At 43.3% G+C, this 22,844-nt stretch overlaps 2 protein-coding genes across 7 annotated transcripts in view; both read right to left on the bottom strand.

Annotated features, from left to right (window-relative positions):
• Positions 1 to 2,607: 2,607 nt before the first annotated feature.
• Positions 2,608 to 15,317, bottom strand: parvaa (parvin, alpha a). Its single transcript, XM_030366983.1, has 13 exons — positions 15,010 to 15,317; positions 12,092 to 12,181; positions 11,896 to 11,966; positions 11,547 to 11,649; positions 10,767 to 10,907; positions 9,619 to 9,734; positions 9,423 to 9,481; positions 8,081 to 8,100; positions 7,899 to 7,960; positions 7,553 to 7,621; positions 6,791 to 6,892; positions 4,131 to 4,203; positions 2,608 to 3,676 (listed from the first exon to the last, which is right to left on the bottom strand). The coding sequence occupies exons 1-13, from the start codon at positions 15,143 to 15,145 to the stop codon at positions 3,600 to 3,602; spliced, it is 1,119 nt and encodes a 372-aa protein (XP_030222843.1). The 5' UTR covers positions 15,146 to 15,317; the 3' UTR covers positions 2,608 to 3,599.
• Positions 15,318 to 15,745: 428 nt separating this feature from the next.
• Positions 15,746 to 22,844, bottom strand: part of mical2b (microtubule associated monooxygenase, calponin and LIM domain containing 2b) — a 36,339-nt gene continuing 29,240 nt past the window's right edge. For all 6 annotated transcript variants that reach the window (XM_030366947.1, XM_030366948.1, XM_030366949.1 and 3 more), the window contains 11 exons: positions 22,689 to 22,745; positions 21,173 to 21,303; positions 20,697 to 20,918; positions 19,778 to 19,965; positions 19,357 to 19,673; positions 19,190 to 19,263; positions 18,978 to 19,067; positions 17,926 to 18,019; positions 17,060 to 17,171; positions 16,641 to 16,714; positions 15,746 to 16,483 (listed from right to left, as the gene is read on the bottom strand). In XM_030366947.1, coding sequence (XP_030222807.1) covers positions 16,227 to 16,483; positions 16,641 to 16,714; positions 17,060 to 17,171; positions 17,926 to 18,019; positions 18,978 to 19,067; positions 19,190 to 19,263; positions 19,357 to 19,673; positions 19,778 to 19,965; positions 20,697 to 20,918; positions 21,173 to 21,303; positions 22,689 to 22,745 — 1,616 coding nt within the window. In that variant the 3' untranslated portion in view covers positions 15,746 to 16,226. The remainder of the gene's footprint in view (positions 16,484 to 16,640; positions 16,715 to 17,059; positions 17,172 to 17,925; positions 18,020 to 18,977; positions 19,068 to 19,189; positions 19,264 to 19,356; positions 19,674 to 19,777; positions 19,966 to 20,696; positions 20,919 to 21,172; positions 21,304 to 22,688; positions 22,746 to 22,844) is intronic.

The following is a 22,844-nucleotide window of genomic DNA, read 5'->3' as shown; positions in this document are numbered from 1 at the left end:
GAGTTGTTGTTTACTACTAAGCTCTACCCTGTCTTAGGTTTCAACCCCTTAGGCATTGGCAGACTGTCATCTCCCCAGAGGGAGGGGCCATGACATAAAACAAACACAGATATGGCTGGGTCACAACCTGAACTGGCTACTGCAACATGACACCACAGCCAGGCCATCCAGCACACAAGAATTCCACACCTAGTGTGGACATGTGTATGTGTTTGTGTATGTTAGTGAGGTGGAGAGAGAGTGAGAGAGATTTTGTGCTCCATTCCATGTACATTAAATGGGTCAGCATTACAGAATTGTTTGTATTATATATATTTGTTGTTAACATCACTAACACACGAAGACACACAGCTTTCACTAGAGGTCAGAGGTTACTGGAGTGCAGCTTGTTTTTGTCTGCTAAAGGTATGTTTTTGTTTATTTTGTGGGGTAAAACAGTTGCCCCTGACCACTGCTTTTGCAGTTGAATAGATTTAAAAAATGCAACAAGTAGGAAGGATCTCTAATATTACTAGAAGGAAAAAACAACATTCCTACATAAAACTAAAATGTATCTAGATAAAATATTTTTTTATTTAGAGGCCTTTATTTGCCCAAATACTCTCTGATGAAACACATCTACATTATTATGGGCTTTGACATATTTTTATCATACTTTTGTGTGAGTCCTGATACGTTATTAAGTAAAGTTCTGCTATGCATAATGTCCATATATATATATGAACTACAGCTCCCTGTTCTTGTATGCCAGCTAAGCAGGGAAACGGATGAGCATGAGAAACATGGTTTAGATTAGACTCAGGACGACGACAGAACACAAAAGAAATCACAAAGCAGACTGGACCAATTCCAAGGGAAGCAGCAAGTCACTATTCAAGTTTACAATAAAACATCACCCTAGTAACTAGAAAGACATTGACACAAGCAAGAGCTGCATCAGCAAGGTTCCAGTAAGAAACAACAGGACTGAGGGCAGAGGAATAGGAGTTGGGAAACAAGTGCTTGTTAAGGAAATGATATTAATTACATAGTACATCTTAACGTAGTTAAGATGTACTATGTAAAACATTTATGTTATTTCAGTGTTCTTTTGTACATGAAGAATGAAATCAAACACATTGCATTGCAAACCAAATGTGACATAGTCAAGCGATAAAGGCTAAATTAAATGACTAAATGACCATTATTGAAATTATAATTATATATGATTAAAAAGCAGTTATGCAAAATTTGAACCACATAAACCTTCAGCTAATGGATGAAAGACGACGCTGGAGCACAGACACATTGGGTCATACCAGCAGAGACAGCAGTAGCAGTCTGTTTCTCTTACTTCGCTCTCTAATAAGCTTGGACTGTACTCTCCATCCTGCACCCCAACTACCAGAACTCAAACTGCTGAGCACCAGACCACAACGTTATCATATTCAATTCAGGGTGTCCTCGAATTTAACCTTTTTCATTCTGCCAATAAATCCCTTTGAATCTGAATCAGGAATATAAAAAGAGCGGGACAGAGGGAGACAGAGTTGAATGTGGGGGGTGTTTTATCAACACTATTGGAGAGAATAGGACCTGGCCACGAATTCCATATGGCATCTGTGACATTTATTTGACAGTTGGAGAGTGTGAGGACCCATACAGAGGAGAAAGATAGCAGGTAAGATAGGGGTTGGTCTTCTGCGTCCCGGAGACATTATCTCAGAGACGATCAAGCCAGAAGGGGGAAGGTGAAGGAGGTTGAGCCATAATTCTTTTAATTTTCTTTTGTGCGCATATATACTCATTAACTTACTGGTCAAACGCCACAGAGCAAACAGAGACAGTTCTTTGGTGTAACACTGACATCCTCAGCCGCTGAACCAGACCTCTTGCTGCTCCCACTCAAGGTTATTAATTTAGCTGTTAGGAGCAAGGGCAAAATACCCTGTTTTTATGTTCATTCATTTAAGGGAATAGCCTCTAACCCAAGGGGAAACTGTTCATTCATCAGGAAAGTGAGAGTGATCGGTATTCAGCAATTCCACCTTTTCTCTAATGGAAACTATCCGCATCTCTTTATTAAATGTAATGTCATCACTTAATATTCCCTGACAAACTTTCAACAGTAAGCATCAGATTAGCATGTCAAGGGGATACATGAAGCAACTTCATCCATCCAAGGGTGAAATTATGAATGAGTTATCAAAACAAAACAAAATTATGATTATGGATATAAAATGTAATCCATGCTTGATACGTAATATGAAAAGCATTTTAAATTCCTTTTGGATGATGCATTCAGAATTAATTTAATACATTTCTTATTGTGACATATTAACTCGTTTATTTATATTGTCAACAATTATATATTTCATTTATGTCAAATTACAACTTCAGGGAATTCTTGAATGGAAAAATTGTTGCATTTCACACACTCTCTCTGAAGTGTGTTTAAATCAAATTGCCCGAGAGTGTTCAACACAAAACCAGGGTAAAATGAATAAAAGAAACACAGCCTTTTGTCCATAACACTTATCAAAAATGTCCCTTGTATGGAATTTGCCAACAATAAAACCTCATACTGAATGTAGTACCGTTTATTTTGGAGAGAATGAATGAGAAACATTCAGAGAATGAGTGGTTTATTGAATGATGCACACTACATTTATGACAAACCTTCAATAGATAAATGACAGGAACAAACAATTTGTGGGCAGCTATATTCATTGCTATATACTTAGGGTTTTGTTTACATGTATTAAGGCCTATGTTATCCAAAAATATTTGAAAGGTCCATTCAGCAGGAGCATAAAACTGAGATTTATTTCAGTTTTCTCTTTAAACCATCAATAAGGGGGGTGACCATAATCACAACTTGATCCCTTTTCTCAGAAACAATACAACTTTAATTATCTTACCAACTTATCTTTTATCTTATCTTATCTTTTAAACATGTATTTTTCTTGCCTTACTAACGCAATGTGTGTGAGAGCAAGCTAGTCATGTCCACGCCCAGTACTGCATAGCCTGGTTAACGTGCTCCATGAAACCGGTCAGGTAAGTGTTATAGTTTCAGCCGGCAGAACTGATTCAACATCTACTGGGACGAACTAGGATGTTGAATCAGGCCAGTGGTTAATGCATTATAAAAACAAATAGAGAAAAATAGATTTCTTATAACAAAGCTTTGGTCACACTTTTACAGTTCAGCTAAGCAAAGACACCATAACATGGTGGATGCTAATGTACAATAAATACATCTTGGAAGGAAAAAAGAAGCAAGCGTCTCCCACCAAAATTTTCCAAATGGCGTAACCAAAATTTAGGGATGGCATGGCAACAGGATACTAAAGATACAATGCTTTGTGCGTGTAAAAATAACATTGTTTCACCTAATGGGTCATATGTTTACTACAGACTTTACAGGTCTGCTGAGCAGTGTGGAAATGTGCAATAAGCAAGAGAATACGGTCAAGTGAAATGTGGTATACGGGAGCAATATTTTGGAAAATATATTTTCTTCGGAGGGAGAAAGTCAATGGAAAATAAACAAGATGACCAAATGTACTGATGGGGAGGCCCGCTGTAAAGGGATTACCTCCAGCAACAGAAGCCGGTCACTCAACGTTCCTGTAGCGGGTGAAGAGGTTGTAGAGCACACGCAGGGTGGACTTTAGGTCACAGTTCACGATGTCTGGAGGGAGGGAAAACATGTTGCAATTACAGTGACAAAAGGAAAAATGTATTGGTACTAATCCCTGGTTAAACAAAACATCACTGTATTATACAATATTTCCATATTAAGATAGGCTTAACAGAGGCAGAGACACATGATCTGGGAACTACTGCTGCTTTGGGGCTTATATCTGAGCCAATCTGCTTTTCTAGTTGCTAAACACAACAAATTTGAGTTCTGAGATGCCGTCACCGTGTTTGGGAATCCTCATCTCGTCCACCAATCCATACTTGGCAGAAAAACCTCTTCTCACCAGTTTTGAAAGAGCATCTCGACTTGTACTTTCCCCGACTATCAAACTTCCATGCACATCCGCAAGTCTTTGCAGTCCCCGTGAATGATTAATCAACTGTAGGCAGAGATTGCATGAAGTGCAGAAAGGAAAGGGATGTTTTAAGCAGACGAGCCCTACCCTCTGGCCTGGGTTTGGGCCTCTCCAGCCCTCCATCCTGCATCAGCTCGAAGGAGAAGGACACGTTGTGGACCTGCGAGAGATGGAGCAGGATTAAAAACAAAAACGTTCACTAGCTTGTCAATCCTAATGTAAAAGGTTAATTTACGTCCCATGAGCTGACGGTCTTCTTCCATCAGCTCCCACTCAATCTTTGAGATTTTACCAAGTACATTGTGGTTTAAGAGAAACATTGAAATAGACTCAAATGTTCATAATTCATCGATGCATCTGGTGCCAAAAAGCATTTCCAGAAGGTCGAGATGATTAAAGGTAGCCTAAATTGATTTATACATCCAAATCGTAACACTAATAATCATTCTTTCCGAAATGTAAATACTGAAAGGCAACATTTGGCATTCAGATATTTAACATGCACAAACACAAACCTGCAAACAAAAGGTGAGTGAATGCACAAAATAAACACAGCACACATGTGTACACAGAGGCTTAGGGTAGCCAGGTGGACAGGTGAGCACGCGCGCACGCAAACACACACAATTACCACGACGACGGTGATAAGAGACTGTGGAAAGTGGGTCGATAAAACCCACAATAAACTGGAGGTCAGCTCAATCCTCAACCTCAGCTTCCTCTGTGGGCAAACAGAGGGGGCCTTGTTCAACACAGGAGGCCTAAGCCTATAGCAGCTGCACAAAACTCAGTCTTCATTAATCATTAGATTTATATCACTGCACCATACTTGCCAACCCTACCCATTTACCAAAGAGTCCCGGTTGTCAATGTCCTCTCTTGTAGTCACCTTGAGGCAACACACTCCTACAGTTCTCCCGAATTAAGAGAAAATCAATGTATTCTTTCTAATCTGCCAGTTGTATCCATGTGGCTGGTTAACAGAGATTATCAGAAAGTTTGTTAGAAAGTATCAAATGCATAAAAATCCATATTTTGGAAATTGACTTGAATAGTGTTGTTGTAGAAACTACTCTATTGCCAAAACTCATTCAACTTATTAAATTCAACCCTTAATAACTTTTCATATAATAATAATTATATCATATAAAATCAACCATGACCTTGCGAAATACATAATGTGAAGACGATCTAACAACCAAACAAGGAAAGATGCATTGTCTTTTTCTTCCCATTGGCTGCATCCCACCACTGCGTACTAACCAGAGGCCATTAGGCCAGAGATGTACTCGCTTATTTCGCATTAGTCTCTTCTGCCTGTGCTTCATTAACAGGCGGTCATGGCAGCCGCTTGAATAAGGCAGGCAAGACAGAAGGTGGAGTACTACAGAGTTCAGCAACGTACCATAGACGTGTTTGGAGAATGTAAGAGGTCATACAATTACAGTATGTTGATATACCGGGGGGGGGGGGAGGAAGCAATAAAATATAATAAAACATCTAGATAGACCTGTGTCTGAACCATCTGTGCACATGTACATTTTTAAAACCACCTATTTCTGAGAAGATCTCTTTATACTGGACTTGCGACCAATCAGAAAATAGAATAAAATAAACCTCGAAAGTGTCAGCGCTGGAGACATGAGATCAAACAGAGCCCATCTTTCCACTCATCTGTGTGGACAGACACATGATTGTGTTCCTCCCCCACAGGAAGTAGTCATCACACAGGGTTTATCAGGGCTCATGTCATATATGTGGCTATCCAACACAGTGGTGGAGAGAAGGAGAGAGAAGGACATTCAGCTGTGGTACGGATCTACTAACCAAGGCATCAAGCACCAACGACACTATGATACACACACACACTCTCTCTCTAAGCCCCCCTAGCCACTCAGCGTTCCCTGTGCAATAGGAGATTACAGATGCTTTGGGGCTGGTGCCTGTTCTTCCAGGCGGACTGTGTGTGTGTGTGTGTGTGTGTGTGTGTGTGTGTGTGTGTGTGTGTGTGTGTGTGTGTGTGTGTGTGTGTGTGTGTGTGTGTGTGTGTGTGTGTGTGTGTGTGTGTGTGTGTGTGTGTGTGTGCGCTCTTGAGAGTTGATTTGTGCGCACTGTAGCAGTGATGCCCATTCGGCTGCGCGGCTTGGCAGGGCATGTTGGCTGGCAACCAAACACAAGGCTACGGAGGTGTCTGCGTGGATCGCCTGTCCAGAATACCGCGGTACAACAGAGCCCGCTGGAGTGGCTGAAAAGATGCTTGAGCGCTGAATGGAGTCCAAGGGGACAAGGGATGCTATTTATCAGGCCTAGATTTACGGAGGCATTTCTTAAGGAGGGGAATCGGTGGCAGAGACAGGTTGCGATCCCGTGTCCATCAGGTCCCGGTGAACAAGGCGCCGGTATTGTCTACACACTGAGGTTCCCACAGTCATTGTCATGGTTTTCAAGGTGAGAGGTACAGAGGCCGTGGCGATTTGAATGTTCTGTATTAGAGAATGGTAGGGAGACATGAAATGTGTCTCCCTACCACATTTCATTGACATGAAATGTAAATGTCAAAGAGGAGGACATCGGAAATAATGTTTTGTGTCCGTTAAGGTTTGCCACAGATTAATTTCATGTGTCTGACCTGACAGTTTCAGCTATCCTTTAAGTGGAAACATTCAAAAATGGCAGAAGTCCTCACAGAAGACTGTAATACAAAACACTAATCATGGAATTGAGGTCAGAAAGCAGTCTAGCTGTACCTTTTGGTCAAAGTTCTCCGGAGTGAGGAAGAAGTTGTAGAGAGGCACAAAATACCCCTCCAGGAGCCCCATCAGCAAGACCAGGTAAACACCATCTGCAAACTATAAAGGCGTCCGCTGGTCAGTACAAAGAGGCCCTAGACTCCCTTTATGACTCACAGATGGGGGGGATAGGCAAGTGACAGGAACACAGCGCTTGTTAGTTGTATCATCAAATAGGAGGCCACAGAGTCAAAGCTTGGTGCTAGCAAAGGTAATCAGTAACAGGAAGCAAACGTAGCGATTCCATTAGAGAATATCAATGAAATATAGACATCCGAGATGATGACTGATGGGGACCACAGTCATTTTCCACAAATATAAATCACTGTGGACCGATGGAAGTCCTTATTTGGGTACTTATGAAATCAAAACATACAAGGTCCATGTCTAGAGTTATTTATACATTTTATAAAATAATATTTTATACTTTATAAATCACGACTAATAGTAATCCATCGTCACTCCTTAAGTATTTTTGTGATTTTATTGCAACCAAAAATGAAATGCTTGCAAGGCCTACACCACATATTCAAATATTTGTCGTCAAGGCACTTTAGAGATAACCATAAACCCCACCACTCAATGAATCACAGTCACTCTCTTTATGAATAACAGTGTGTGTGTGTGTGTGTGTGTGTGTGTGTGTGTGTGTGTGTGTGTGTGTGTGTGTGTGTGTGTGTGTGTGTGTGTGTGTGTGTGTGTGTGTGTGTGTGTCTGTACCTGTGTGTCCAGTTCAGACACCTCAAGGTTCAGTTTGTTCAGGTGTTTGTTCACGAATGTGATCAAAGTCTGAGGACCACAAAGAACAGTCAGTCACCAAGGCTGAAATACTCCTCCTTAATTAAAAAGTGTTTGATTTATTGATCTGCCTTATTAACCTAGCGGCCATCTTGGTTCTAAATGCTAGAGGGGCAAGGGGAGGGGGGGGGGGGGCCGAATGTGGACGATGGCTGCTAGGTGAATAAGCTCCATTGGGTTTTACACAGAACCACGGAAATTGGCAGCATCACGCAAATTTTAAAAATACAACAAACAAAGGGAGATTGTTTAGGGGAGAACTTATTACCTTTTTGACAACATTCAGCTTATCTGGAGCGTGGTCGAACAAGGTGTCAAAAGCATCCCGTTCTAAAGACACATGAGAACATTTGGTCAAAAAAATGCATTAAAAAAATAGAAAATAAAATAATGTATATTGATGGAGGCATACAGTGTCCTTTTAAATAAAACAAAGCATACAAAACATACCATGTCTTCCAGAGAAAGCCCTGGGACAGAAGACATCCATCAAGAGAAGAAACATGGCAGAGATGAGGGGGGGGGGGGAGCAAGAAAATACATCAGCCAAATCAAATGCAAAGGGCCCGTTTGCACTTATGTACAATATCCCACTCTTTGATTTCTGTTCCTCCTGAAGTGAAACGCCTCCAATTCAACCGCAGAGGAATGCTGGGAATGAGCAGCACCTTCAGAGGAATGAGGTGGACAATGGGTCTGTCCGGGGACCCCCTCATGTCAGCTACCACAGAGGGCAGTGTCTTGTGTATTGCCCACGTGGAAAACCACAGAGATATATGGGGCATCACATATGGCATTATACCGTTGTCCTCCGCAGACTGGCGGTCAGGCTGCCTATGGTAGTAGTAGCCTGTTGCCATCATCTCAACAAATTGAAAACTGCTCAGCATGACTTTGTTGTGAGAAGATTGCATGTTTGCGTAATGTCTGTATAGGTTTCACTTGGCGGGAAAAGGCAGCCCATTCTTTGCATTGTTGTTGTTGGATTATGCTGGGATATTATGGTCTGGGGCGAGGTAAGGGCTGGTCAGGTGGCTTGGAGTGTAGGGAATGTTGGGCTTTAAGTGGCCCAGAGGAAGGGATATCACAATGAACAGGCCAGCAAGACATGGCAAGAGCCCCCCCCCCCCACACACACACACACACACACACACACACACACACACACACACACACACACACACACACACACACACACACACACACACACACACACACGTGTAATCTGTGATGGCAGAAGCAGGCACGTCTGGGCAGAGGCCTTGATGGTGTGGTAACAGCTGATTTGCCAGTGTGACAGTGTGTGTGTGTGTTTGAATTATTAACATGGCATGTCTATCTACCATGACAAAATGTGTGTGATTGGGTATGTGTGTGTGCGCTTTGGCCTGGGTTTATCTGCACAGCTGCTGCTGTCAGCCTGCAGGACCGCCGCAAAGCGAAAGGTGTGTGTGTGTGTGTGTGTGTGTGTGTGTGTGTGTGTGTGTGTGTGTGTGTGTTCCTTTAATTGTCTAATGCTTCCACTTGGCAAGTGTGCCTCCAGACCCCTTCTTCTTACACAATTGCTGGTCATTCATTATTGCACTAGTTGTTCCACAAGGCAGAGGAAAAATGTGTTGACCATAATGGATGTCAGTTGTAGGTAGGCAGGGTATTCAACATTTGAGTGATCCATCGGAGTATTGGCATTTTCATGTCATCCAGTATAATAGATAGCGATGCAACCAAATTAACGTAATAAATGAATGTCCATTCATAGTGCCAGCGATGTATGCACAGCTGGCTGACTCACTCTGTGTTTCCAGTGATTTCCTCTTGAATCTGCCGGGACTGAAGAATGCCCTCTCTTTTCTGTGGAAAAGCAGCCAATAAAATAAAATGTGTTTGACATGATTGTCATCATCATCATCATCATCATCATAATAATAATAATACACACACACACACACACACTCAAAGACACATTCCAGGGAACATGCCAAACCCACCTGGACGACCACTACTTGAATGGAGACATGGTCGGGCAATCGGATTGGAGCACGGAAGTGTTGGGACAGCGCCACCAGCAGGTGCAGGATGGCAACAATGCTCTTGGCGTGGACCGCTGTGGTGGAAGGCTTATATTAAAGGCTTTTCAGTTGCGAGTGTTTTGTTGAACCTAGAAGGTCTTCCAGTCGAGACATGGGACCTTCATATTAGTTGTACGCCTTTTAAAAAGACGGCCTTCAAAAATAAAGCCCAAAAAATACATGTGGCTGTAAAATATGAATTATTTTCCATAGTTATATATATAGTACGCATGATAAAGATGAATGCACGCAGCAAACCCTGCTATGTAGTCCTGCCAAGAACGTGTGTGTGTGCGTGAGTATGTGTATTTGTGCACGTGCGCGTGTGTATGGTTGAGTAATGAAAGAAGAATTACGATGGAGCGGTCTACGTCGGAGCGAAGTATGCTATTTAGGCAGAAATATGACATTAGAACCACAGGAGGCAAAACAACAAGGATCAATTAAGTGGCCAAAGCCTGCCTTTGATTGTGACCACTGGTAACTTCAAATTAACAGAGTGGACTAAAAAGAAGCCTATTGGATGGTCAGTGGCCGAGGGAACCTGAGTGAGCAACATGAGGGTGAAAGCAGGCAGATAAGGCTTTGACCAAGGTAGGGCTGAGCGAAAAGAAGCAAAAAAGTGTATTGATTAGAATGTTTTGCAAAATGAATTACATGCCATGCTATTCTCAGCCCTCAGAGTCCTTTCACTTTTGTGAAAGGATTCATTGCTTGAATTCCATTTTCAAAGAGGCTTTTAAATAAGGGGGAATTTCTAATGGTAAAAAAAATTACAAGTCTTTCATATTTTACTTTCCAGCATCGGGCTTCCACAATAAATTCAATGACGTTCATTTATTAACCCTTTTTTTTTTATGTCTGCCAATCATTTGAGTTATTTGTATGTTGAGCTTAGAGTTTACCTGTTCAGGTACCTACACAAGATAGAAACTTAACATTTTACTCCAATACTTTATGCCCCTGCTGGAAGGCCTTGCCATACCTGGATCAAGGTAGTAAAGTAGTTTTAAGGTCTAGAAGGTTAGTCTATTAAAGTGTAATAAGCAATGGGGGGGTGGTCTTACAGTCAACATTCCAGCGGATGCTACGGGTAGACACCTTGATGGAGTCGTTGATGCGTTCCAGAACTGTCTGGAGTTTCTGTTTCTGGGCGATCTCCGACTGCGTAACCTCCGCCACGTTCAGCTTCTCGCCCTCCAGCTTCTCTGTGGACCAACAGACAAAAAAAAAGTTTAAAAAAAATGTACACGAGCAGACAGCGTTTGAGACAGAAAACCAACGCTCTGAATGGCGAGCCGGATAGCATCAGGTGACAGCCGTTTCTTCGTTACACACGGTTACATCAGGAGAGAGGATTACAGTGGATGACACCTGTTACTCCCTTACACAGTGTTGGCATCAGGAGTGAGGACTACAGTGGGTGAAACTGTTACTCCCTTACACAGTGTTGGCATCAGGAGTGAGGACTACAGTGGGTGAAACTGTTACTCCCTTACACAGTGTTGGCATCAGGAGTGAGGACTACAGTGGGTGAAACTGTTACTCCCTTACACAGTGTTGGCATCAGGAGTGAGGACTACAGTGGGTGAAACTGTTACTCCCTTACACAGTGTTGGCATCAGGAGTGAGGACTACAGTGGGTGAAACTGTTACTCCGTTACACAGTGTTGTATCAGGAGTGAGGACTACAGTGGGTGAAACTGTTACTCCGTTACACAGTGTTGTATCAGGAGTGAGGACTACAGTGGGTGAAACTGTTACTCCGTTACACACTCGCCATCTCCCGCTGAGGAGAAGTGCCGCCGCAGTCGAACACTACCAGATGTTGTCTCTGTGTTTCTTACCGAAGAGTTTCTGCAGGACCTGTCCATCGTACAGGTCCTCCGCCAGGTCCTTAACGATGATCCTCTCTCCCACTAGTACGTCATTGATCCAGTCGATCAATACCTGGACGCAAAAGTACAAACACCACAGTCAGAAGTTAGAACAGCTTTACACAAGATGTGTCAAGAAGACCCATTCGTTTTTTATTCCATTTTCATTTTTTGTGAACATGAATTTTGAACCATTAACATCATCACTTGGTCAGGAACTAAGGACTAACGTCACAGCAACTCCAGCATCAGCATTTTCATGAATGGAGAATAACTGGTAGCTATGTCCTTAATCCTACCTGCTAAAAGTCAGACTTACCCTGATGAGTTCCTGTAGCTTGCGGTCATTCTTGGAGTTAGGGTCCACCATGGTGCGCACTTCATTCTCCTCTAAAGGGGGGTTCGGGGGGGGGGGGTGGGGGATGAGACATGGGGGGTTAAAACCAGACCGGAGCACAGGTTTCAGCCACCAGCTGAGGTTTGAATAGAAGTACTGGCCGGTGGATTGGTACAACCTAGCATTGTGTCCTCAGGATCCAGCTCATAGTGGGAGGGGCTGAGAGGATGATTGATGGCGTTTATCCCCTCCTCCTGAAGCTCGGACACTGGAAGAGAAGGAAAAGGAGGAGTCAAACTAACTTCATGCCCGACACTGGATGTGCATTATGATCAGTTTGGTATGACATCGTTTGCACCCGGCTTCTGTTCCCCCTCCATGGCTCCAATATTATGAATAATGTGGCCACAGGGGATCACTGCGGCTACTTTGATAATGAAAAAACTTTTAGGATTTAAAAACGCCCATTCTTCAAATTGTGACTGTTTTGTTTTTACAGTTTTGTTGCTCTGCCTTTCCATGCCGCAATGTGGCAGGGTCTGAAAGAGCCTATGGTGCCATTCTGCTCGTCCTGTCTGACACATTGATTCATTCCATCTCTGCACATACATTTCACTTCACACACAAACAAAACATTTACATGTACACATATATAATACATACATACATACTATTTATACTGTGTGGGTGTGTCCATGGAGCCTCCAGAAGAGGCTTCAGGGGTTTGTCGGATCAGCTTGTGTTAGCTTGCACTTCTATACAAAGCTTAGTGTGAACATCACCACAAATTCACCTCCCAGGAGAGCATCCTTCTAATCAACACCATCCATAAGTGTGCATGTCTGTGTGCCACACACACACACACACACACACACACACACACACACACACACACACACACACACACACACACACACACACACACACACACACACACACACACACACACACACACACAGAGGGTGCATGAGAACAGAGAACATTAAAACACATTCAGAGCCCCAGTGCTGTATTTTCCCCGTGAAATAAAAAAATAAAGAAATCAACTAGAATTTCACACTACAATAACACCACTAACGGAGTCTGTTCCAATATCCCCTTCGACCTGGGGTGGTGTCAACTCCCCTTGCCTTCCTCCCCACCGCCACCTGCCATGAGCCACGTTTGAGATTCTCCTGTAATGTACATGATTAATTACACAAACCAAAGCACGGAGGAGGAGGCTGAGGAGGTCTATGACACTGACACACGAACACACACCATTGTGTATCTGTGTGTGTGTGTGACATAGCCTCTTCCGTGTGTTTCTCACATTGCCATAGTTTGTAAGCTCCCCAGTGAGATTTCTGGGAGGTTTGTTTTGTGAAACGGATCTTGGGCAGGTGAGCGAGATCAGTGGCACACTGCATGCTGCACCACAGGGCCCAGGGCCCGCGGCGGAGGTGGGTCGGAGGGGGGGCTGGCAAGCCCGGTACTCCTGGCAGTATACTGGGGCCAACATCATTTTAAGACCTAGTTTGTTGCACACCAAAGGTCGAGGTAGGGGGAGTTTATCCAACTCTTCAGAAAGAGGGAGTCGAATTCTAGTTATGTATTAACTTTAATATTAGGAATAATTAAGGCCTTTGATATTCTGTGAAATCGACGCACCAGTTTTTGTTAAACAAACAATTACTGGAATCAAAATCGCCATGCTGTTCAATGAGTGAGTAGTAAAAGAAAAGTCTCTCTCACTCCAATATTTTGACAGTAACAACGTAACGTAACATACGGTTTATCCCTGCCCCCTCCATGGTGGGTTTCAACGCTACTGCAATGGCAGCTGCTTTGTGCGGTGATGCGTGGGAGGGTGTGTGACCCGCGATGGGCTCTGACATCATGATGTACTATGGAGAAATGAGCACCCCTCCCTCCCTCCTTTCATCATCTCCCCCATCGTGACATCTTTCATCTCCTTTTCTTCCACTTCCACATCCATCTCCCATTTCTCACTCCCAAGCCAATCGGTAGTCTTATCCTAAGCAACCCCCCAGCCCTCTATTCCCTATATCCACACTGTCTCTGTAGCCACCTGTGTCATAAACGTCCCCGGGAACCTAAATGTAATTAATGGCAAACACAAAAGGGATCCAGCCAAGGGTTCCCATTAAATCATAGGCGTCTGGGTACTATGCATGTTGCTCTTTGTGTTTGATGTTGTGGATGTGGATGTCACATGCGCTGGCCGTCTGTTGAACACAGTCCACAGGAAAAAGATAAAAGTGGGTGTAATGTGATTTGGTGTATATGCGCTGCTTGAGAGGAAAAATATGGAAACATAAAACTGGGCTCAGCTGGTGAATAACATCCGGAATGACAACAACAATTCATTCCACAATAAAAACCTACACAAGAGGCCCATGTCATATTGTCCAACAGCAATTTATATAGATATTAATCAAAATGGGGTCAGCAAAAGGACATACCTCTTGTTATTGTTTTTTCAGATTCAAAGAACAAACTGTGTCATAAGGACTATGTCAAACATGATTACAGTCCATTTAAATATTACATTACAAATCATCAAACCCCTACCATGAGCAATGAAAAAAGATTGGCTGTACATTTCTGCATATCTGAGACTTAAAAAGTAACATTTCACATTCTCCGTGAGAGCAAATGCTAGAATCACCGACAACTATCCTACTACAAGCCAGAAGCCCTGTGTTTACCATTATGTCATCCCTCGGTTATTGCAGTTATAGTGGAGTCAATACCCTACATGGAAACATAGCCCGCGGCACCGCAAAAAATGCGAGTGTGACGCGTTCATTACCGTTTGAGTTTAGGTTATCAAATAAACAATAGGCTACTTTAGTCAACCATATGCCCGTCCATCTGTGTTAAATAAAATGATATCAAAAATAGATATTGAGTAAAATAGACCGAGTGAATCATAGATATTACGACATACGGCACTCAATGTGTAAGACTCATAACAAATAATTGTTAAACTAATATTGTTGCCCATCTCCGTCGATTATTTTACAGAGAACAGTAAAAATGTTGAATAATGTTCAATGACACGTCCGGATTGTTTAGTGAAACATAGTTTACCTTCCTTAGCTTTTTTCCTTCTTGCCAGAGTTCCTCCAAGTTTTCCCAAGAACGAATCATCTTTCTTTCTGGAAGACGGTGATTTAGGTGTCGGGGACTTGGGAGAGGACGGAGACTTCTGAGGCGACGAAGCCATCGGTGCAACTTATCCAAGTCGATGGCAAGAAGAAACTTTATGCGAATTAATAGAAAAAGTTTCCGCGGGCGAAGAAATGAAATCAATGTCCACTCCCTAAAGCGGAAACGGAATTCCAGTTATTTGGAAACGTTGTTCGCTGCATTCCCGTCCCTCCCCTAGGGAGAGGAAAACTCGAGAGCGACTGTATGGCTAATGTTTGTGGAAAGTGGAGGAGGTCTGAGCAGAAAGCATTAGGACACGATTTCATGGTATTTCTAATTTTCTAATATTTATTCAATTATGAAGGGGAAATTATTCCGGCCACTTTTAAGAAACTCCACGGTAGACTTTATAATAATAGTATAAAACAATTAGACCTACTGCTGGCATTATCTAGGTCGGATATACATACATAGCCTACTACTGTACATACATACATATATAATGTTGACATATATACTGTATATCTATCAATATATATTAATAATATAGATCAATACAATTTTATGTTAAACAAGTAAGCAATTTCTGATAATATTTGAGAAATAGCTTACTTAACTGTAGAATTTATGAACTCTAAACTCAGATACAAATGGTATATTATAAAGAAAACAACGATTTTAATTTCAAACTTTATTAAATAATTCTTTAACATAAAACAGTTATTTTACGATAAAATCACATACATGCCGAACTACATGTTAACCTTTTTTGACTATTGAAGCCCTTCTCAAGTAAGATCCTGGGTAAATCAGTGTCTATTCATACCGCTCGAGGCAACCCGCCATCTTATATTCTTCCATACATTCTTTGTTCTCTGTGCTCAGCACCGGAGAGCACGCTGTTCAAAGTGCAGGTATCTTCATAAAGACCCATATAGAAAAGTTGCCCTTCTACACGGCAGTAGGTCGTGTTGCTTCCCTCTCTATGGAGAGACCTCGGATCGAAAACACAGTGTGTGGGAGTATGACATGCATCATGGTGCAGTGTAGCAGGGCACAGCAGGAGTAAAATGACAACATTGATACAATCCATACCATGAAATACTCTATTTGATAACGAAATAGAAGCGATGGCCGACCCCCCCCCCCCCCCTGGGCTAGCCCAGCGTGTCTCCCTGGCGGCCTGGCTCGACCCCAGATCCCTCCAGGTTGTCCCACCAGCCCAGGCTCTGGCCGGGGCTCCAGTGGAGCTCGTAGCCCCTGGACAGGCTCTCCAGGTCCCGGTCCTCGTCCCTCTCACTGAGCCGCTGCTCCTCCAGGAGGGAGACCAGGGTGTCCCGGCGCTCCACCGTCCTCATGAGCTCAGACAGGAGCTCCTGCTCCCCCTGCAGCTCCGACGCGCTCTTCGTCGTGTCTGGAGGGACAGGCAATGTGAGCGCCGCTCCACCAAACGAAAGCTGGGTTTGTCTGTGTCTGAGTGGGTCATTCTTTCTGGAAGACGTTTTTGTGTTTGGAGGACTTGGGAGAAGAATTGTGAGGCACGTGTGTGCGCGTGTGTGTGTTTGTTGTACCTTCTATGGCCATCTTGCGTCGTAGATCCTGCTGTAGGCGACACTGTGTGTCCTGCAGCTCCAGCTCTTGAGCACTGGTGTACAGGAAACACAACAATGTGCTGTAAAGCCTGAGCCAGTCTGAGCCCTCTGGTATTTATTAAGTCTGTCTCATACAACTCATCTATACTAAAACCTCAGCCAGTTCTCCTCTCTGGTATTTATTAAGACCATCTCATACCACTCCTCTATACTAAAACCTGAGCCAGTATTCCTCTCTGGTATTTATTAGGTCTGTCTCATATAGCTGTTGTTAGGCACTTTAACATCCTTTGTCATGATTTGTTTGTTGTCTGTGTCTGCTGTATTGTTATCTTTTGTTGAACATGATGAAAAGGCAATATTACAATGAGCAATAAGTCACGTGGAGAGTTACTCACAAGATCATGAGCTCGGACTCGTAGCGGGCCAGTCGGTTCTTCTCCAACACCAAGTTGAACCAGGACTGGTGGAGCTGGTTCTCCGTCTCTTCATCTGCCCGGTGGGTCTCCCCTGGGCAGCGACAAAAGAGGAAGCGAGATAGCGTGAGGGAGAGGGAGGGCGCTACTTTTTCAACGCTGTCTAGAAAAACCACGATCACGCTGTTCATTCGCAGCGCATATTTCAATGTTCCTCCACCGAGCCACTTTTTGTTGGAGAACCTTTGAACATGTCGGCCTGCTAGTTGACAAAACACCATACTTTGGTGCTTGGTCAACTTTGTGACACAATGAACTTAGGGATAATGCCCTGCCAGTTACAAGCGAGGGCTACCAATTCAAACTGCTTCATTCCCAGCCGACTAATCAAAATAAAAGAAAAAAGAAAAAAGACAAAGAAGACCATTTGTACATAAAAGAGCAAGCGAGAGATGCCAAGAATAGGAGGATGAGTTAGAGAGCAATGACGTTTGGCGCAGAGTCATGTTTTAGGAGGGAGAAAGAGGAAGAGGGAAATGGACAGGAGCGGGATTGGCAAGCTACGATTGAGGAGGAAGAAGTCATGAAAGGGGGATTTGGAGGAGCAGAGTGGAATGAAGGGAGGCATGGAAGCCAAGAGTAACAGATGTTTTTTAATATGGGCATACACGCACATGCACCAACGCACATGCACACATGTGTACCACGCCTTCCAAGTTGACTTAAACTTCAAAGATAAAATAGAAAAAAGTAAAGATAAAAAATACAAATCCTTGTTTCCCATCTGGGAGTTGTGTGCGTGCATGTCTTTATGTGTGTTTGTGAAGCCGTCTATTTGTGTCCTTTACCAGTCTCTCCCCTAAGGCTCTTCTCTAGGGTCACTCCTCTCTCCTCCACCACTCTCTGTCTCTCTCCCACCTCCTCCAGGTGTCTCTGGATCGCCTGGGCAACAGACATCAAAGGACAAGCATATGAGGTTAGATAAAGAAAGACATGAAATGAACAGTAAATCACATCGAAGCAACAGGTGTTTTTCAGGATTGGTATATGAAAGAATAGGATTTATAACTGGAGAACAATACAGAACACTGCATCATGGTACCACTCCAGCCCTGCATTCAAAGATCAGTATTCCATGCATTTTCCATTCCCATTAAGCATTAAGCATTGAGAGAACTGAACAGTACAGATCCTGTATTGATGGTATACAGGATCTGTACTGTTGATGGTAATGCTCTGTTTTTTTTAATAAACATGAGAGTACTGCTTCATTCAATTATTGAGAAAAAATGGCCGGCCGCAACACAAACTCAGTTCCTGCAACAAATTCCGGTCCATACTGGAATTTTTTCGTACTAAAGTACTCCATTGGTCTGATGAGTTGCAGAAAATGAAAAAGGGTCTATTTAAAGTGTCTCTTTTCATGCCGCTATAAGGCACTTCGACCCCGACTTAATATAATGATAGTATAACGCCAATCTTTGGTGCGTTTTAAAGATAAGATTGCTCAATATAAGGCTACAAAACAACGGCACAAGCTTTAAAATAAAACGTATAAAGGAGGATACCAACACTTCCCCCCTCCTCCCTACAACTCAAAATAGTTTTCTTTTCAATATGTGTTAATATGTGTTCGAAACGATCTGAATAACAGGGTACACTTACTACTTCTATAGAAGAGTACCTGGATTGATATTGTAGTATAGCGCCTGTATTGGACATTATTGTAAGGTATTGAATAGTTTAGCCCTTGTTGTGGATACTATACTTCCAACCTTTGTATCTGATAGTAATCCCACAGACTCTAGGCTGGTTTATTACAGTAGCTTTGTTAGATGCTATGCGTTCATCTATTGGAGGCCATAGAAGAGCTCTTGTAATGGATGCTATGTTACCGTACCTGAGCTCTGTGAAGTCTCTTCAGCTGCTCTCTTTTGGCATGCTGGGCCACAGTCTTCTCCTGCTGCTTCCTCTGTCTCTCCAAACTCACCTGAGACAGGGACGAAAGAGTGAGTGGGTGAGTGAGACAGAGAGAATTTAACTACACACCCTTGTCTGTCTGTCTGTGTGTACATATATTCCGAACACTTCTGTTGCAGTTCTGCCCCTTACCTTCTGATTGGCTGATTGGTAGGGCTCCTCATCGTCGCTGGAGAGGGACTCTTCCAGGTGCTGTTCGCTAGAAGCTAGACAAAAGGACAAAATGATATGATACAGTTGATTGAACAAATCAACAATAAGGTACACCACTGTCTATCTACTAACACCCCAGCACTGACCTTTGTTACGGAGGTTGGCGAGGATGGCCCTGACCTTGTCCTGCCCGTCCACCTCCACGCTCTCGCTCTGGGATGCATCCCTCTTCCGGAGGCGCAGCGAGGAAAAGAAGTTGAGCTTCCTGGGGGGCGGCAGCGTGGCCATGTCGTCTGAGAACGCACCCTCAGCAGAGCCCTGCTGGCCCGCCAGGGAAAGCCCCCGCATCACGGCCGGGAGATCCTTCCCAGACTCGGGCTGGGGCTGGCCAGAACCAAGGCCAAAGAGGCTGTTGGAGGGGACCTTTGGCTTATGGGGGCCCTCGGGTTTGCTGCTGGTGGGGCTGGATAGAATGGAATCAAACAGATGCATGATTATAATTTAATAAGATTAAGTTCATTTTAGATTTAGAGAAGAACACATGTGTGGAAACGTCTTGGTACTGACATGATGACGGAGCCGGCAGCATTGAAGCTGCTGGATGTCCTGTTCCCACTGAAGGACTTCCGGAGGGAGTTAGTGAAGAGCTGGAAGGTGGAGAGGGCCGAGGCGGGGGTTTGGTCTGAGATGGGATCCTCTACCCGGCCTACATCTGTCTGAGACTGGTCAGGCTTTGACCTGCTCATAGGTGGTACCTGAGGCGGGTCAAAGACACAGATAGAGGAAAATGTCTTTGTTACTTTGTCCTATATTGATATTGATTCATGTTTTGGAGTAGAGCACAAACTGCATCGTTGGAAGTCAAGGGCACCTCTGAAGAACACCCTCTTCCTTGAACATCTCACAAGCTGAGCTGTGACATTCTGGTGATTTGTGATTATCAACCCCTATTAGTAGAGCTTGAGCTTTGTGATATCTACTACTCGTTTAACATCAAATACACCAATGTATAATAATAATTCAAGTTGCGACATGTGCATTTTCTGAAGAAATTGTGTGTGTTTGCATTAGCCAACCTGTGGTGTGCGCAAAATGTCATGCCCGTGCTCACATTCTGATGCTAGCCTTTTTTTCAAGGTTTTCCAAAACGTTCAAGGTTCAGAAAAAATGTCCTTTTGGACACATAATGGATTCAGCTTGTCAAATCTCAAGTCAATTTTGATTAAAGTGTCTACGTAGTCCCATAATAATACTGATAGGAGAACAAATATAAATCAGCTTGTCAATTAAGGCCCAGATACCAAGTTGGGGGTGTGGCCTTTTGGGTTTGAACTCAAGTTATATCGCCCCCTTGTGGTCACAGCGTTAGAAAAGGTTTATGAGACCTACTTACTTTTGGTCGACTTATAAGTCGCTTTGGATAAAAGGCATAAATCTAAGGTCACCAATGGATACGAGCTCAGTCCTGAAGGGCAGCGTATCCTACCTGGTCTTCAAGGCGTGGCGTGGGCATGTCGGGCGTGAGCGGCAGGTCCCAGTCTAGTAGTTTCTGTTTCTCGAACGCCGTCATCATCAGACGCTTCTTGGGGCTGGAGGACGGGACTGGTGCTGTCTCTTCTTCACGTCTGTCACTGCTCACCGGCCTCTTCTCTGCCAGTGCCTTGCTGACATCACCACCACCAACCCCACCACTGTTCCCACTCGGAGCCTAAGAACCAGAAGGCTTCCAGTTTAAGGTCTTTCCAAAAAATAAAGACCTTCCAAGACAAACTGGAATGTACACACATTGCACCCATTTCTTTCATACCTATTTCTTAAAAACATTGATGTGGACTCTGATCTGTTTTTGCTGCTGGAAAAACTATGCATTTAATTATTATCATGGTTTATGTGCTGAATTTGCGTGTTGTCCAGTGTACACAACACATAGGACATATGGACTGTCTGTGGCTATACACGTACACTTGGCTTTCCCCCAAAGAGTTGGCCGTCTTTGCTGTCCTCCTCGCGGATTGACTGCCTCCGCACGGCAGACTCTGCTGGCCTAGCCTTGGCCTCGGAGGAGCTCCTCTTAACAAAGAGCAGTGGGAAGGCTGCAGGGACATGAGGGGAGGGAAAACAAACGCTGCATGAAAAGGACTTTGCAAAACCAGATGCAAGGCATTCTGGGACAAAGTAAATTGAAAAACCTATCTGTTAACGTATCTGGTTTCTGACCTATTTTCTGACCGACCCAACAATAGCCGTTATAGTTATGTAGCCATCTAAGATGACTCCATGGAACCCTTTGAAAAAAAAGCGCATATGCACACAAGACAATTCAACCTTCTTTGGAACACAATTGTAGCAACAGCGGTGATTGCTATTAAAATGCTAATAGTAATGATGATGCTAGTAATGGTAATACTAGTTATGGTGATGTATTGACTGTTTATCTGTTGAGGCTATTAAGGATAACCTTCTCCCCAGATACTTGTTGCACCATTTCTTAGAACGATTAAATAATGATAAAGGCGAAAATGAGTTTTACACAGATACATTGTAGTGGTTTTTGATAACATTACATCTAGGGTAACATACTGGACTATGTATTTTTTCTCTAGGTTAACAAATCTAATAGTATTGTTTAAAATTTGGAACAAACTTGCGTAACATTTTGTAAGAGAACCAACACAACCAGCGGGTGCTTTGGTAAAAAAAAGAGTAAGTAAATGTATACTTCTGTGCAACATGTTGATATTGAAGATAAAGCTTTCAAGATTTTCTCATTTTTTGCATGAGAAGGGATTTAACGTGAAAGTACTCTGCTAACCCCTAGTGTCGGACACGTTGCAGTGCAACAGTGCGGCCCCCCCTGCTTCCCTACTCCTACCCACACTCCGTTCTGCTCTTCTTGGAATAAATCTCTATAAGATGCTACATTAAGTTATTTTGACAAATTGTGATATTACCATTTTTAGCCATTATCAAGCTATGGGAATTAACCCTATGTCTTCATAGTCATCAATAAATTAATAATATTTATACTCCTTCTAGTTATAAACGACTGACTAGTTATAGCGGTTGCAAAGTAAATAATAAGATGATAGGACGACCCAAGTTTCTAATGTACATTACACAAGCACAGACATCCTACTGGTCTCCAAACCCTGTGCCTGCTTGTGCGTTGGCATTTCTATAGACTATAGAACGTGATCTGGGGATGATTACTGAACTGTCGTTATCGAATGGTTAGTGAGTCGTTCACTAACCAGAGCACGCTTTATAGGCGAGTTGGTTCTCGAGAAGCCAGTGCACAAGCATGCACACAGGGATTGGAGACAGAGGTAGGATATCTATCTATAGTGTACAGAGACAGAGGTAGGATATCTATCTATAGCGTAGAGACGGAGGTAGGATATCTATCTATAGCGTAGAGACGGAGGTAGGATAGGTAGGTTATGTGCAACAGCCCAGCACATAAGGAGGCTGTTTTCACCTGCTCGGATCTTCCTCTTCCATCGGCTGCTTTTGTCTGGGCAGGGGGGGTCGGAGTCTGACAGGTGGGGGTCGGGGGACACAGAAACAAAAGGGAAAGTAGAACTAATGTGTCATCAAGTCAGTTAAGATTGTAGCATTATCACACGTTTTTATG

Source organism: Gadus morhua, chromosome 9, assembly GCF_902167405.1.
Source record: "Gadus morhua chromosome 9, gadMor3.0, whole genome shotgun sequence".
In the NCBI taxonomy this organism is placed as follows: domain Eukaryota; kingdom Metazoa; phylum Chordata; class Actinopteri; order Gadiformes; family Gadidae; genus Gadus; species Gadus morhua.
Note: the sequence above shows the minus strand (reverse complement) of the source record. Positions and strands in the feature narration are given on the sequence as shown.